This window comes from Macaca fascicularis, chromosome 17 (assembly GCF_037993035.2).
Source record: "Macaca fascicularis isolate 582-1 chromosome 17, T2T-MFA8v1.1".
NCBI lineage: Eukaryota > Metazoa > Chordata > Mammalia > Primates > Cercopithecidae > Macaca > Macaca fascicularis.
Window position 1 is genome coordinate 86,692,234 of NC_088391.1, and position 17,306 is coordinate 86,709,539.

General features: G+C 37.7%; 1 protein-coding gene across 3 annotated transcripts in view; it reads left to right on the forward strand.

The window, feature by feature from the left end:
* The window catches only part of DNAJC3 (DnaJ heat shock protein family (Hsp40) member C3), a 108,148-nt gene that overhangs the window by 75,205 nt on the left and 15,637 nt on the right, over positions 1 to 17,306 (forward strand). For all 3 annotated transcript variants that reach the window (XM_074021287.1, XM_005586110.4, XM_074021288.1), the window contains 3 exons: positions 366 to 485; positions 3,347 to 3,452; positions 3,537 to 3,657. In XM_074021287.1, coding sequence (XP_073877388.1) covers positions 366 to 485; positions 3,347 to 3,452; positions 3,537 to 3,657 — 347 coding nt within the window. The remainder of the gene's footprint in view (positions 1 to 365; positions 486 to 3,346; positions 3,453 to 3,536; positions 3,658 to 17,306) is intronic.

Below are 17,306 nucleotides of genomic sequence, written 5' to 3' on the forward strand. Positions count from 1 at the left end.
TTAAGGCTATTTTTATATTGTATATCCATTTATATGTTTTGTGTTATTCCCATGTTACTTTAATTCCACAGTTTGTTTTCATGAAGCTGCTTATTAAAATAAACAGGAAGGCTCTTATATTTCTAGAAACAAAATTGAATGTTTACTATATAATGCTAGTAAGTCATTTTAATTTGAATTAACAAATGTATGCATAGTACAATGCCATATATAAATGTGTATAGTAAATTATAAGTCTCAGTATGTTTTTGTTTAATTGTTGCAAACAAAAAATACTTTTACTGTGATTTCTGTATTTAGCGTGGAAAACTACTCATTGATTGTTTTGACATGGAGTATTTTCCTTTTTTTAAATACATGAACAGTGAAGTTCGGGAATGTCTTAAACTTGACCAGGACCATAAAAGGTGTTTTGCACACTATAAACAAGTAAAGAAACTTAATAAGCTGATTGAGTCAGCTGAAGAGCTCATCAGAGACGGCAGGTGAGAATACGGTTGTTCCAGCTGTCCAGCCATTCCTTATATGTTAGACTGTGGGCACAAGTGAATTACAGAACTGCTTTTACTTCTCAGCCATTGAGGGTGGGGTATTCTAGACAGCCCTGGGCCTTAGCAAAACTACCAGAACTGGACATTTTTGGAATAGGGAAGAATATAAACAATAGTAACTGTGTAGTATTCTTACCAGCAGACTTACTTGTATTATACCAAATATTTATTATCTCCTATATCAGGCACTGAGCTGTGTCCTGAGGGTGCAGAAACGAAGCTGATGGTAGTTTGTGTTCTTAACAAGTTTATAGCATTGCATGGGAGACACATATAGGAACAGATTATTAAAAGACAATATGATACCAAAGTGATAGAATGTACATAGGATAATTGGAGTACCGAAAAGGAGTATTTACTCCAAACCAGGATGGTGAAGGCAAGGAGTGAAAGAGAAGCTTTTTTTAGAGCAGACGATAGATATTTAAATCCTGATCCTAAAGAGAAAGTAAGAGTGGGCAGAAGTAAGAGGCTGTGTCGGTGTGAGTGTTATTTGTAGAGGGTTTGTAGGCTGGGCGGGAGGACTGAAAAGAGTACAGGGCACTGCAGACAAAACTGCCTAATAGAAAATAGGCTCTAATTCCTCTACTTTTAGTAGCTTTGTAAATTACCATCGTGAGAATGCTTTACCCAGTTTCCCCCAACATCTTGCAGACTATAACGCCTTGAAAAACCATAGTACCTTGTCACAATGAAGTTATTGATGTGGGTGCAGTCAAGATACAGAATAATTTCATCCCAACAAGGACCCCTCATGTTGCCCTTATAGCCACACCTACTTCCCTGTTGTTCCTATCCCTTCCTTAGCTAATCTAGTTACTTCTAGAATTTTGTCATTGTAAGAATGTTACATAAATAGAATCATACAATGTATAAACTTTTGGGATTGGCTTTTTTTTTTTTTTTTTTTTTTGAGACAATCTCACTATGTTGCACACCTGTTCACAGGTGCAGTCATAGGACATTGCAGCCTTGAACTGTTGGCCTTGAGTGATCCTTCTGCTTCAGCCTCCTGAGTAGCTGGGACTTCAGACACATGCTACCACAGCTGGCAGCATGGGCTTTTTCCCCCCTCATTCGAATTCTCTGGAGATTTATCCATATTGTATCAATAATTCCTCGTTTACTGTTGAATGGTTTCCATGGTGTGGATTTACTGCACTTTGTTTAACCATTTATCCATTGAAGGACCTGAGGTTGGGAGTTCGAGACCAGCCTGACCAACACAGAGAAACCCTGTCTCTACTGAAAATACAAAATTAGCTGGGCATGGTGGCACATGCCTGTAATCCCAGCTACTGCAGAGACTAAGGTGGGAGAATCACTTGAACCCAGGAAGCGGAGGTTGCGGTGAGCCGAGATTGCACCATTGCACTCCAGCCTGGGCAACGAGAGCGAAACTCCGTCTCAAAAAAAAAAAAAAAAGTTTTCTGTTTGCAAGTCTGCCCTTTTCAGGTCCTCTGGCTAGAGACAGCAGCCTTCTGCAGGTTTTTGTTACTGTCGTTCTGTACCTGTTGGCATTTCTGCATTGCTGGAATCTTCAGCTCCAAGTCTGGGATACATGAGATGAAAAAAGGAACCCAGGGAACTTCTTACCATGTTTTTCCTCAGGTCCTGAGTCACTAGCTAGTCTGTCTTCTCTCCTCCTTTGAAAGTTTTCTATTTTAAAAAATATACATTTAATTTCTAGGGTTTTTAGTTGTGCTTAGCTGGAGGAATTGGGAAAAATACATCTATTCCACTTTCCCAGAAGCTGGCTTTTTTGCTTTTTTCTTTTACTTTAAGTTCCAGGATGTATGTGCAGAACGTGGAGGTTTGTTACATAGGTAAACGTGTGCCAAGGTGGTTTGCTGCACCTATCAACCCATTACCTAGGTATTAAGCCCCGCATTCATTAGCTATTTGTCCTGATGCTCTCCCTCCCCTTGCTGCCTGCCCCACACAGGCCCCCGTGTGTGATGTTCCCTTCCCTGTGTCCATGTGTTCTCATTGTTCACCTCCCACTTATGAGTGAGAATATGCAGTGTTTGGTTTTCTGTTCCTGTGTTAGTTTGCTGAGGATGATAGAGAAGCTGGCTTTTATTTTAAATGTTTTAGTTAAGCCTGTGTTTTAATACATCAGCATATTTACATATGAAGATTGTAGCACATTGGGAGTAATGTGCCACCATGGCATAGAAACATATTTTTTAGTTTACTATTGTTGAGGAAAATAACTGAGTATCTATAACAGGATTAGTACTTTTTACTGGTTTGAAGAAAATGCTGAAATAGCTTTTATTCTTAGAAAGCTTATACAGTTGGGAATTTAATCAGGTACCTTCTGTATGAACTACATTGTACTTTGTTGTGAATACTGACATTAATTATATAAAATGGCACTTAATGGGTTCCGTTATTTTCATGGAAGTGTTTACTGACCAAGAAATAAAACTTGATCTCTGTATTGTTCAATGTGCTCAGTATAAGTCAGACTTCAACAGGGTATTTTACTCAGGTTCGGAATTCTGAGCTTGTTTCTGTAAGGAAATTCTTCTGGTTTGATTGGTACTTACAGGTATGCTTTGTTCTGTCCATCTGCATCTCCTATGGTCAGATGTTTTTATTTCTTAACTCTTAATTATGGAGTGTACCTTCTATGGGACTCAAGATTAATAAGGGAAAAGCCAAATCTGAAGCCGTGGCCTCATCCAGTTGGATTGATTAAGCAACACATGGTGAAGAGGGGAGGAGCCTTTCTACAGCTCTGGAAATCGAATGTCATTGTTTCTTATCATGATTTGCTCATTTCTTAGATACACAGATGCTACCAGCAAATATGAATCTGTCATGAAAACAGAGCCAAGCATTGCTGAGTATACAATTCGTTCAAAGGAGCGGATTTGCCATTGCTTTTCTAAGGTAACAGTTGACTTGTTCCCAGAAATGTGAAAACTCATCATGTGGAATACCAACCATAAATCCCTTTCTCACATTTCCTTTTAGGACGAGAAGCCTGTTGAAGCTATTAGGGTTTGTTCTGAAGTTTTACAGATGGAACCCGACAATGTGAATGCCCTGAAAGACCGAGCAGAGGCCTATTTGATAGAGGAAATGTATGATGAAGGTAAATCTTTAAGGAATTTGATTTGCAGTACCGAAGTGTTGATTAGGAAATTATCACATTTTAAGCTTCCTTTTCCTTAAAACAAGTTTACCGGAGTACCTGGAAATGGTGACGATTTAGAAAAATGGCAGAGAGCTTGAAAATTACTCTTCCATAGTGGAACCTGAAAGGTATACCATGGGAGGAAAGAGTTCTGCCATTGAAACCAGTTCAGTACAATAGAAAAATAAGTATTTTAGCTTTTTTTTGTAGAAAGTTAGGAAAAAAATAAAATAGAAAATTTAAATGTAGTTCTCATGTCATCCAGAGGTAATCACTGTTCATTTTGCATTTATCTTTTCCAGCTTATGTCTATGCACATACATTACTCTATATTTTATGCACATATACATATTCTCTCTCTCTATATATATATACACACACACACACTCGGTGTGTATGAAACATATATACAGAAAGCATACATATATGTCATATATCCCTAATATAAAATGATCCTCTGTGACCCCAAACTGTGTAGTAAAATAGGACAGTTGCTGCCCTGTTTTGTTCAAGCCGAATGAAGTAACAAGATTCCTGCTAGATGTTGTGAGGACCTTGGTTAAAAGCAGTGTCCTGTTTTTGGAAGAAAACTGTGGCGTATATAGTAATATATAGTTTTTGAAAAATAGAATCCATATATATATATGGAGATATATATATATATAGTTTTATACTTTTTTTCATGTGACACTAAGTTATGAACATTTAAATGAAACAGTTTTTAAAAAAATAGCGTTATAAGCCCTTATTGCAAATATTTTGTTTCAAATTCAGATAAAGCATTTTAAATCAAAAACTAATTTTCTCTTATAGTTAAATGAAGGGTTTGAATGGTAAAATTTGGTTTGTGATACTCTTTTTAAGGCAAAACTGGTCAATCTATTTTTCCCTGCTTTCCTCAATTAGAAAAGAATCTTGCTCCTAAGCAAGTTCCCGGTTTCCAGGGAATGATAACAACCTGGTCACTACTATTCCTGTGACATCTTGTGGGGGATTCAGACCTTGAGGTCTCTGAATGAGGCTTGAAATGAATGCAGTCAAAATGATGTTTTAATATTCATAAGCATGCTTCAATAAGGCAGGTAGTCCACATAGAAAATCCCTTTAGCACACTCGTTCTCTTTCCTTTTGAGCCACCGTGTCTACTCGCTGAGATGGTTTTACTCTAGGATTTTGCATTCCAGTTAGTTTTTGGAACTCTTTATCAAAGATACTTTTGTCATCTGTATGTAAACCCTTAGCTCTTACTGCGAAATTAGAGAAGCTACAGAAGAATATAAACAGCTTAGCTGTTAAAAAAAAAAAAAAAAGAAGGCTAAATCTTGTAGAATGCTAAATATAATTTGAAAGATGCTTTTGAAACTTGAATGTTAAACTGACTTGCTTTTTGGGGAAACCTGATGGCTTAATTCTGGAAGAAAAAGATGCTTAGTGCTAATTTGATATAATTGATCTGGTTTCTTTTTTTTTTTTTTTGGAAATGGAGTCTTGGTCTTTTACCCAGGCTGGAGTGCAATGGTGCAATCTTGGCTCACTGCAACCTCCGCCTCCTAATTGCAACCAGTTCTTCTGCCTTAGCCTCCCGAGTAGCTGGGATTACAGGTGTGCACCACCACGCCTGGCTAATTTTTGTACTTCCAGTAGTGATGGGGTTTCACCATATTGGCCAGGCTGTTCCCGAACTCCTGACCTCAAGTGATCTGCCTGCCTTGGCCTCCCAAAGTGCTCGGATCACTTGGCCCTGCCCAGTTGATCTGTCTTTGAAGCCTGTTGTTTCCTTGAAAAAATTCTTTTGTATAGGAATTTATTAAAGAGAGAGAGAGAATGGTTGCCAGCTCTCTAAATTTGCAAAAGAAAGAAAGGAAAAGAGCCTGTATAATTGAAACTGACAAGTATTACCTGACTCGTTTGGATTGGAATCAGGGGTTTAGTAAATGATGTAAATAAATAATAATCTTACTTAACTAAGCTAAATAACAGTATGTCTTCAGTTTACTTGAGTTAGAAATATGCTTTCCATATTCTTCTTCCTGGTTTTACCTTTTTTAAATAAGCAATTAAAAATGATGGCAGGTACATAATAAAGAATGAATAGGTTTAGGTTAGTGAATAATGGAACATGGACGTTTATTAATTTGGGGCTTAGAATTATCAGGAAACATATCGGGATATCACTCAATAGAAAGGAAGTAAAGTAAGACTGTTATTTGAGGATGCCTCTGAGATCTTGAAAAATCAAGGGAAATTCTTTATCTCTGCATGTCTCCGTTTTAATAGCTTTTGAGAGGAAGAAACTGACATTGAAGCAATACGAAAATATTGACAAATTCCTTTGAATATAGGGGTAACACAGGTGTCCTTAGGAAATGATCAGTTATATTTTGCTAGAACTTTAGCTGTGTGAGGGCAGAGACCTGTGGCTGTTATATTAACTGATGCATTCCTGGTGCTTATGCTGGCACTCATGTTTGCTGAATGAATGAAGGTAATTTATTTATTATACAATGAAGTCATAGTGGAGAGTAGGGAATTTAGAATTAGTCCTGCCTTTGAGTCTGGCTTTGTGCAGTTATTCTATTTTTTTTTTTTTTTTTTTTTTTTTTGAGATGGAGTCTCGCTCTGTAGCCCAGGTTGGAGTGCAGTACCGTGATCTCGGCTCACTGCAACTTCCGCCTTCCGGGTCCCAGTTCAAGCAATTCTCCTGCCTCAGCCTTCCGAGTAGCTGGGATTACAGGAACTGTGCCACCATGCCCAGATAATTTTTGTATTTTTAGTAGAGACAGGGTTTCACCATGTTGGCCAGGCTGGTCTTGAACTCCTGACCTCGTGATCCACCTGCCTCGGCCTGCCAAAGTGCTGGTATTACAGGCGTGAGCCACCGTGCCTGGCCAGTTATTCTATTTTTTGTTTTTAATTCTGGTAAAAGATACAATATAAAATTTACCATCTTAACCATTTTTACATGTATAATTTAGTAGAGTTAAATATGCTCACATTGCTGTGAAAAAGATCTTCAGAACTTTTTCATCTTTCTAATCTGATCTCTGTACCCATTAAACAGCCGCTCCTTTTTACCTCTCCCTTAACCCTTGGGAACCACCGTTCTGCTTTCTGTCACTATGAATTTGACTATTCTAGATCCTCATATAATTGGAATCATATACTATTTGTCTTATTGTGCCTGGCATGTTTCACTTAGCATAGTATCCTCCAGGTTCATCCATGTTGTGGCATGTGACAGGATTTCTTTTTCTTTTAAGGCTGAATAGTATTCCATTGTATGGATATCCCACATTTTGTTTATTAATTCATCCACTGATGAACATTTGTGTTGTTTCTGCCTTCTGGCTATTGGAATGGTGTTGCTATGGATATGGGTGTGCAAATATCTCTTTGAGACCCTGGTTTCAATTATTTTGGATATCTACCTAGAAGTGGGATTGCAAAATCATATGCTAGTTCTTTTTTAATTTTTTGAGGAACCTGCATACTGGTTTCTGTCATGGTTACACCATTTTACAATTTTACTAGCAGTGTATAAAGATTCTGATTCTTTCACATCCTCATCAACACTTTTTTTTTTTTTTTTTTTTGAGACAGAGTCTTGCTCTGTCAGGCAGGCCGGAGTGCAGTAGTGCAATATGAGCTCACTGCAGTCTCCACCTTCTGGGTTCAGGTGATTCTCCTGCCTCAGCCTCCTGAGTAGCTGGGATTACATGTGTGTGCCACCACACCTGGATTTTTATTTTTATTTTTTTTAATTTTTAGTGGAGACAGAGTTTTCACCATGTTGACCAAGCTGGTCTCAAACTCCTGACCTCAAGTGATCCACCCGCCTCAGCCTCCCAAAGTGGTGGGATTATAGGTGTGAGCTACCATGCTCAGCTGGTCAACATTTTAGATTTTCTCTTTTTTTGATAGTAGCCATCTTAATGGGCTTGAAGGTGGTACCTGGTTTTGGTTTTGATTTTGATTTGTATTTCCCTAATGATTAGTGATGTTGAGCATCTTTTCATATGCTTGTTGGCCATTTATATATTTTCTTTGGAGTATGCCATTTATTTTTGCTATATGGTTTCAATCAAGCCATTTAATTTGTTACTTTTTACTCTACTTATCTGTAAAATAGGAATAAGAACAGTACTTATCTCCTAGAATTGTGGTGGCTATTAAATAAGATGATGCTCAGAAAATGTTCAGCTGCATCTAAATCATTGGTTTCCACTGTACTCATTTTCAGGTTGTTTGGAACTTACATTGACTTTTCTGTACAAACAATATTGTGTGGGATACCTAGCTAGCTAGGACTAACCTGTGACTGCTGCATGAACTCCCTTTGACACAGCAGTTATTGTAGTGTTACTAGTAATATCAATAATTCTGTGAATAGGGCCAAGTAGAGTGCTTTCTCTGGATGAAGGCTGGCCTGGGCAAAATTGTGAAAGAGGTAAAGTTTATCTTTTGATTCCCTAGGGTGTTGTCCTATTCGCAGATTCTTGTGCCCTCTTGCTTATCCTGGGACTCCACCCTGTCATACTACCTAGGCCCGCCCTATCCCACAGAAGTATTCTGTGTTCAAAATTTATACCGGCCGGGCATGGTGACTCACACCTGTAATCCCAGAATTTGGGAGGCTGAGGCAGGTGGATCACCTGAGGTCAGGAGTTCGAGACCAGCCTGGTCAACATGGTGAAACCCCATCTCTACTAAAAATACAAAAATTAGCCTGCTATGGTGGTGTGCACCTGTAATCCCAGCTACTCGGGAGCCTGAGGCAGGAGAATCACTTAAACCCCGGGAGTTGGAAGTTGCAGTGAGCTGAGATCAGGCCATTGCATTCCAGCCTGGGCAACATGAGCAAAACTCAGTCTCAAAAAAAAAAAAAAAATATATATATATATATACATATATATATACACACACACACACACATACCACCTCTGTGTATCAGCAGTATCAGCCCCCAGCCCAGCTGCGTTTTAGTAAGAGTGGTCAAATTTAAGATATTTGTTAAAAACACTGCTTGGTTTCTATTCCTTATGAGGTAAACATTTTTAACCCAAAGGAGTCTGAATAGTGGAACTTCAGGCAAGTGCTTGTGCCATCAGGTCAGGCAGCCTACGAGGGAGGTACTGGGGCCACAGGCCTGCCTCCTGGGCATGAAGGAGACCATTCCCTCTAGCAGATCAGATTTCTCTTGGCTGATGCTTTTTTTCAAGGTTGTTAACCAGGGGTTCCTGGCTTCTGTTTATGTGGAGGAGAGGGGAAGAGATTGGTCTTTGTTGGAAGATGCTGATTGTATTTAAGATCATAACTAAATGTGACTTTATAAGCTGGAGGCTGCTTATATTATTGCCATTCTTTATACAACATTATAATAACCATGGACACATGTAATCAGAATCTAGAAAGCAGATGCTTCTGAAACTTCCACCTCTTGAAATAAGTGCATCTACTTTAGCTTAGCTAATTAGTTGGAAGCAGGTGGTTAGAATAAATGGCTAGTCCTTTGCAAAAACAGTTAGTGGGATATGGCACGTAGGTTGATGTAGTCCTTTGGCTGTACATTTCCTGAACTGTAAAGTCGTGCTTGCAGTTTTTATTCACACTCAGGCCTCTTAGCCACAGCTGCAGACTTCTCATTTCTTTTGAAAAGTGTGTGGTTACAAGGAACACTACATAGCTACCTGCTAGTTTGGTATTAGCACATTTGCTGACCATATCAGTTGGGTAAAACATTGTACTCCCTCTGGTGCCAACTCTGTGAACCCATGAGCGTAATATGTAGGTAAGGAAGTAGGAAACTGTTACAATAGTCAAACAATATTATTCAGAAAAAGACATAAGATGGATTTCCAAATTATGAAAAGCTTAAAGTGTTGGAAGTAAAAAGTGCTAAGGAAAAAAAGTTCAAGGTCACTGCAGGTGCATAGCTGGGACAGATGCTTAGAAGGCTGTGGAGGGGTCCTTTGCCCTCTCCCAACAGTGACAAGACACATTTGATTTAGTGCAGAGGGTAGGTTTGGATAGAGAAACCTATATGAAACAGTCATAGATGTGTTATCATTTTGGCTTTTTGTTAATTGACAAGACTGTAATTTCCTGTGACTAATGAGTGTGATCTCAAGTATGCTTCTTTAAGAAAGGAAAAAAAAAAAAAAACAACCCAAGATTTTTCATCATCTTAAATAGAAACAGACTAAGTATATGAACGAAGGCCTATATTTGTATCTGCCTACTCCAGTGCTTTGAATAGAGTTGGTGATATTTCTTAACTGTTGATAAAGTACAGCACAAGATTTAAAATCTCACAGTTAACAGAACTGCAATTATTTTATTTGTATTTTACTGTTAGCACTTTTATCTCTTTTCCCCTATAAAAATGTTAACAGTCCCTCATGTATAATGGATGCTAAAAATAAAGTCAACAAAACAGATGTATAGAGCATGTTAGTGTATCAGATTCAGTTAGTGTGCAGAACAAATTTTGGCCCCTGTGTATAGAATTAAACATAGTATCTCTCTTCATTGTTTAAATTGGCCTAAAATATAATGGCTAGACTTGCCCTCAGATTTGATGTTAGAATGTGATCTACTGTAGGAAGTAGTTACCTCAGTGGGAGAAGCTGACTTTAAATTGTTCAGCCCTCTTCACTGAGCTCACAGCTCTCATACACTTCTGGACTCATCATGAGGCTGTATCCTAAGGTTCTTAGATATAAGATCTTTCGCTTTGTTGTCTTAAGGATGAATATGCATCAAACATAGTGGTAGGAAACTTTTTATTTTCATTGTTTATATTATGACAGTCTCACAGCAGGTAAACACTCCCCCCAACATTTTATTATGAGAAATTTAAAATAAAGAGAAAAGTTGAAAGAATTTCACAATGAACACCCATGTCCTCACCATACAGATACTGAAATTAACAGTTTACAATGCCTTATCACATGTATCTGTCTCTCTAGCCCTCCATTTATCCATCAGTTCATCTTTTTATGATGCATTTAAACAAAGGTATTTGGTTTACTTTTCCCCCAAATACTTCAACTTGTGTATCATTAACTTGAATTTGTTTACTGTCCTCCATTTTTTTCTTTCTTTAGTGATAATTTTAGATACAGTAAAATGCACAAGTCTTAGGGATACCATTCCTAAGGTCTGATACCCATGCGACATGTTAAAGCAAGAAATCATTCATGACACTTGTTAAAGACAGTAAGTCAGACTTTATTCAAGGGGGACTATGGTGCAGGTAGAGGGGCCACTGCAATGGGGTCTCGCACTGGGGAGAGAGATTGGGTTTGACTCTGACTCCAGCAAGGACAAATGGGGATTTATAGCCAAGGAGCAGAGTTGGGGTCAGTGGGTGGGATTCTTGCTAGTTAAGGTCAACAGACTATGTGTTGAAGGCAGGCCAGGGTCATATGGAGAGTGGAGGGTGAGAAGTGTGACAGATACTGGCGGGGAGGGGTTTCCCTACACTGATGTAGCAGGATTCTTGCTCAAGCTGGATTCCACAGGAACAGAGAGGGAAGTCTAGGGTCTGGATCTGGTCAGAAAGAGGACTCAGAGGAGCTGACCAAATTTCTGGTCAAAGGAGACAATCTTTGTTTAACCCAACTCCTGTCAAGATATAGGACATTATATTACCCTCTTGTCTCTTACCAGTCAGTCCCCATCCCATCCCCCGCAGGCAACTCTGTTCTGATTTTCTCCATCATGGGTTAGCTTGGCCAATTCCAGATCTTCATATAAATACAGCCATGTATAGTATGTCCTCTTTTGTATAAAGCTTCATTCCTTCAGCATGTTTTTGAGATTTATTTATGTCATTACATGCTTTGGTAGTTGATTCTTTTTTATTGATCAGGAGCAGAAGTTGGCAAACTTTTCCTACAAAGAGCCAAATAGTAAAGACCCTGCGCACCATGTGGTGTCTGTTGCAACTACTCAGCTCTGCCATTGCAGTGCAAATGTGACCATAGATAATATGCAAATGAATAGGCATGGTTGTGTTCCAGTAAAACTTCATTTTGAAAAACAGGTGGTGGGCTGGTAGCACTGTTACCACTTTTCCACTATAAAAAAGCAGAGAAGTATTCAGTATTTCACCAATAATCCTATCCTTGATGAAGGATATTTCATTTCATGCATATATCACACTTTATCTACTGTCATATTACCAGACCCTTCAGCTGACTTTTTTACTTGTTAAAAGCTGCTACGAACATTATTCTAGTGGGCTTTTTTTAGACATATGTTTTTGTTTATCTGCAAGCGGAGTTGCTGTCATAGTGTAAGGTGCTTGCTCAGTTTTAAAAGAAACTGCCAGACTCTTTCTAAAGTAATGTATAATTTATACTCCTACAGTAAAGTACAGGAGTTCCATTGCTCCACATCCTTGCAAGGATTTTGTGTTGTCACTCTTTTTAGTTTTATCCATTTCGGTGTGTGTTAGTATCGATTGTGGTTTTAATGTGTGTTTCCTTGTTGACTAAGGTTGTTGAATAATTTCATGTGTTGTTTCTGTATTTAAGTATCTTACTTTGTGAAGTAAGCATTCTCTACATGCTTACCCACTTAAAAATATTTGCTGTTTCGTTTTGTTTTAGAGTTGAACTTATTTATATATTTATGTTTTCCCCTTTATTCCATTAATGTGGTAAATTAAACTGACATTTCTAAAGTTAAGTCAACCTTTAATTATTGGGACAAACTCTTCTTGGACAGGGATTTAGATATTGCTGGATTGGATTTGCTAACATTTTAAGAAGTGTGCATCTGTGTTCATGAGGGATAATAGTTCTGTAACTTTTTTTGGTAATGTCTTTGTCAGAGTTTAGTGTTAAGGGTGTACGGGACTCAACCAGTTCAAAATTGTTCCTTCCTCCTCTATTTTCTGAAAGTCATATAAGATTGGTATCATCTTTTCTTTAAAGTTTGAGAGAATTCACCAGTAAAACCATCTTGGTCTTGGAAGTCGTTTTTGATTTTTTTTTTTTTTTTTGGTAGGATGGTTTTTGGTTTTTTTTTTTTTTGAGACAAAGTCTGGCTCTGTCACCCAGGCTGGAGTGCAGTGGCACGATATCGGCTCACTGCAACCTCCACCTTCCCGGGTTCACACCATTCTCCTGCCTCAGCCTCCCGAGTAGCTGGGACTACAGGCACCGCCATCACGCCCGGCTAATTTTTTTGCATTTTTAGTAGAGACGGGGTTTCACCGTGTTCGCCAGGATGGTCTCGATCTCCTGACCCTGCGATCCGCCCACCTCGGCCTCCCAAAATGCTGGGATTACAGGCGTGAGCCACCGCGCCTGGCCGGTAGGATGGTTTTTTATGACAAATTTAGCTTTTTTAAATTTTGTTTTTGCTTTTTTTGAGACAGGGTCTTGCTGTGTCACCCAGGCCGGAATGTAGTGGCACAGTTATGACTCACTGCAGCCTTGACCTCCCAGGCTCAAGTGATCCTCCCACCTCAGCCGCCCGAGTAGCTGGGACTACAGGTTCATCTCACCACACCTGGCTAGTTTTTGTATTTTTTGTAGAGATGGTGTTTTGCCATGCTGCCCAGGCTAGTCTCAAACTCCTGGGATCAAGTGATCTGCCCACCTTGGCCTCCCAAAGTGCTGGGACTACAGGTGTTAGTCACTGCAACTGGCCTTATTTAGTTTTATTCAGTATAAGGTTATTAATATTTTCTGTTTCATCTGTTAGTTTTTATAAGTTACATCTTCTAAGGAATGTTTCCATTTCTTGACATTGCTGAATTTGTTGGCATGAAGTTCATAATATCTTATTATTTAATGTCTATAAGATCTGTAAGATGATTCCTGCTTTGTTTCTAATATTAATAATTTGTATTTTCTTTTTTCCTGTTGATCATTGTAGACAGAGTTTGGTCAATTTTGTTGATCTTTTTAAGGAACCAGCTTCGGGATTTGTTAATGGTTTCTGTGGTTTTTCTTTATTACTTTATCGATTTCTGCTCTTTAGTTCCTTAGACTTACTTTGGTTGTACTTTGTGCTTTTGCTAGAACGTTCATTGATTTTAGGCCTTTCTTTCTTTTTAAATACAAGCATTTAGAGTTGCACCTTTCACATTTTGTTTTACTTTCATTATAACTTGGCTTGAAGTGTATTGTAATTTCCCTTCTGACTTCTGTGATGCATGGATTATGTATAGGTGTTCTAATTTTCAAATACTTGATGGTTTCTTAGGTACTTTATTATTTATTTTGAATTTAATTCCATTGTGGTCAGAGAACATACTAGGTGTGATTTCCTTCCTTTTAAATTTATTTAGGCTTGTTTTGTGGTCCAGCATGGTATCTACCTTGATATATTCTATGTACACTTGAAAATAAGGTGTATTCTGCAATTGCTGGGTGTAATATTTGTTAGTTTTTCCATCTGGTATGAGGTGAGAGTTGTTAAGATCTTTATCTGTTGTGGAAATTGTGAACTTTCCTGTTTCTCTTTAATATTGTCAATATTTCCTTCATGCATTTTGAAGCTCTGCTATTAGCCTACATATTTATGACTGTCAAGTGTTCTCCTGACGAATTTTTACTTTTTTTTTACCCAGTGTTCCTGTGTATCACTGGCAATACTCTTTTTCTTGAAGTTTTATATGATATTAATAGAACCACCTCTGCCTTCTTGATCTTACTGCTTGCATGGTATATCTGTCTTCATCCATTTACTTTCAATGTCTTTGTGCCTTTTAAGTGTGTCTCTTATAGACATCATGTAGTTGGAACTTGCTTTGTTTCTATCAGTTTTGATAATTATAATCTCCTTTGTTTGAAGTGTTTACTTGATCAGTATTAATGTGATTATTGATATGGTTGTATGTAGGTCTGCCATTTTACTATTGTTTTCTTTTTGTCCTTTTATTTTTGAATTTTTTGTTCCTCTGTTTCTGTTGTCATTTAGATTATTTGAATATTTCTCGTATCCCCTCTGGAGTGCAGCAGTTTTTCACAGGCGTGATTATATTGCACTGTAGTCTTAACCTCGTGACCTCAAGCAGTCCTCCTGCCTCAGCCTTCCAAGTAGCTGGGACTATAGGTGCATGTCCTGCACCTGACTGTAACCACTTTTTAAATAAATTTCTAATATTAGTTTAATAGTTTCTAATTATTAGCTACCACTATAACTGAAATTAAAATATGTCTTCCTCTAGCTCTTGATTTATCAATTTTAGGCAGTATCCCTTGTCTGCCTGTTACAGAAGAGGAAGAACGAGTAGACCTCACTAGTTCCTTCTGTTCTTTCTCACCTTCAATTTTAGTTGAGTATTTGATCTTTTGGTTATATTTACAGCTTTAATATAATATAAATAAATTTTAATATACCCAAGTTTGTTTCTTGCTCTGTCACCTTTAGATAGCCTCTCGATCGTATACTACTGATAATAAGGAAATTAGTATATTTCCATCTTATCTTTCAACTACATTTTAAGTATGTGTTAGTATACTTTTATAATGTTTGTAGTATTTAGATTATTTCCTCTAACTATAATTGCGGATAGTAAGGAAATGAAAGCCATTTAGTAGACTAATGTATAGCTGCAGCCTCAAGTCCTGTGTTTGAATCCTTAGAGAAGGAGATGTAATCGTTTCACCAACCAGTGTCAGATGCATGGAGTCACTTGTTAACACACGGCCACACTTTTAGTATGCTTCTCACTTGGCGCGGGAGTGTTTGGTGAGCTTCACCCCGAGTTAGAGCTACTGTTTCTCTGCCAGAAGAAACCTATGCCTCTGTCTTACTAAGAACATCTTGAGATTTTTAATGACACAGTTTGTATGAATGAGATCTGCTCTCTGTGAAGATACATTTTTTTTTTTTACTTTTTTTTTCTTTTCACTTTTTTTTTCTTTTCACTCTGAAGATATTCTTTAGCCCTATAACTCCTGGCTGTGCCTGGCCTGCCGCACATCTTTTGCCCCAGAACTCCTTTCACTGCCTTTCTGGGTTTTTCTGTCTTCATTTTAAAAATTTAATCATGTCTTCATCTTTCTTGGATTCTTTTTTTATTTTGCTTAAAGTGCATCTCCAAAAGTGATATGAATGCGTCTGATGCCAGAAGGGAATATTGCAGCTTCTCAGAAATTCAGAGGAAAAATGATTTTTAACACAGACTTCTATGTATAGTAAACTATTAATTAGGGTAAGAATTCAGTGCAATTGTTTAGAAGTTTTCTTTTTTCAGTGTTCTGGAGACACTGGAATCACCTGTGCTGTAAAAGTTTGGAACAATCTCTGGAAAGACTGCTGCTTTACTGGGAGGTGACTTAGTGACAGCTTTCTCTGTGAAAATGTTTTGTTTGGGCTTTGCTTTTTGAGCCAATGAAATTCTTTTAAATAGGTTAAGCAAATTTGCATTTATCGATATGACAGATTAACTTAATTCAGAATTCACAAGAGACAAAGTAGGACATTAAATTATAATAAAAGGGTTCATTCATTGAGAATCTATGAATATATCTGACATCAGTTTTCCCAAACACATAAAGCAAATATTGACAGAATTGAGGCAAAAAATAGCCAGCAGTATAATAATGGCACGATACTTCAGGATCCCACTTTTAGTAATGAATAATAAAGCAAGATAGAATATTAATAAGGGAACAAAAAACTTGAATGCACCATAAAACCGTTACACCTAACAAATGTATACAGACAGCAGAGCACACATTCTCTTCAGTAGCTCATGAAACATTTTCCTAGACAGACCATGTGTGACACCACAAGTCTTAACACATTTTTTAAAATTGAAATTTTACAGACTATGATTGATGGCCCAAATGGAATAAAACTAGAAATCAGTAACAGAAGGAAAACTGAAAAATTCACAAAATATGAAAATGAGACACCACACTCTTGAGCATGCTCTTGTTGAAGGGTCGGAAGACATACTATTGTGAAGATGGCCGTGCTGCCCACAGTGAGCCACACGTGCAGCACGCCTTTCAATTCCCAATGTTACTTTTCTGAAAATAGAAAAAAACCCACAAAATTACATGAAATCTCAAGGGACCATGAAAAGTCTGACAATCTTAAAAGAAGAAAAACATTGGAGGCATTACACATAATGTCTGAACACCAAACAAAGCTACAGTAACCAAAGCACTTTGGCATGGGTATAAAGGCAGGACATCAAAGCAGTGAAGCAGAATGCAGCACAGATCTCATCTCTTGCATACATGCTCAAGTGAGTTATTTGCACACTGTTCATTGAAGCATTATCCACAAAAGCCAATAGGTGAAAGCAATTTAAACTTCCTTTACCAAATGAGTGGATACATATAACTTGGAATACAAAAAAATGGAATACTACTCAGCTTTTAAAACGCAGGAAGTTTTCTAATATCTACCATAAAGACAAATTTGAGGACATTATGCTAAATTTAATAACCCAGCCACACACAGAAAAATACTGTATGAATCTACTTACATGGAATATCTAAAGTAGTTAACACCCTTAAAAAGAGAAAATAGAATGTTGTACAGTAAAAACGTTGAATTGAAAAACACCAAAATGTGTGCCCTGTATGAATGTGTAGTCATAGTTGAGAATTGTAGCTATCTAGAATTAT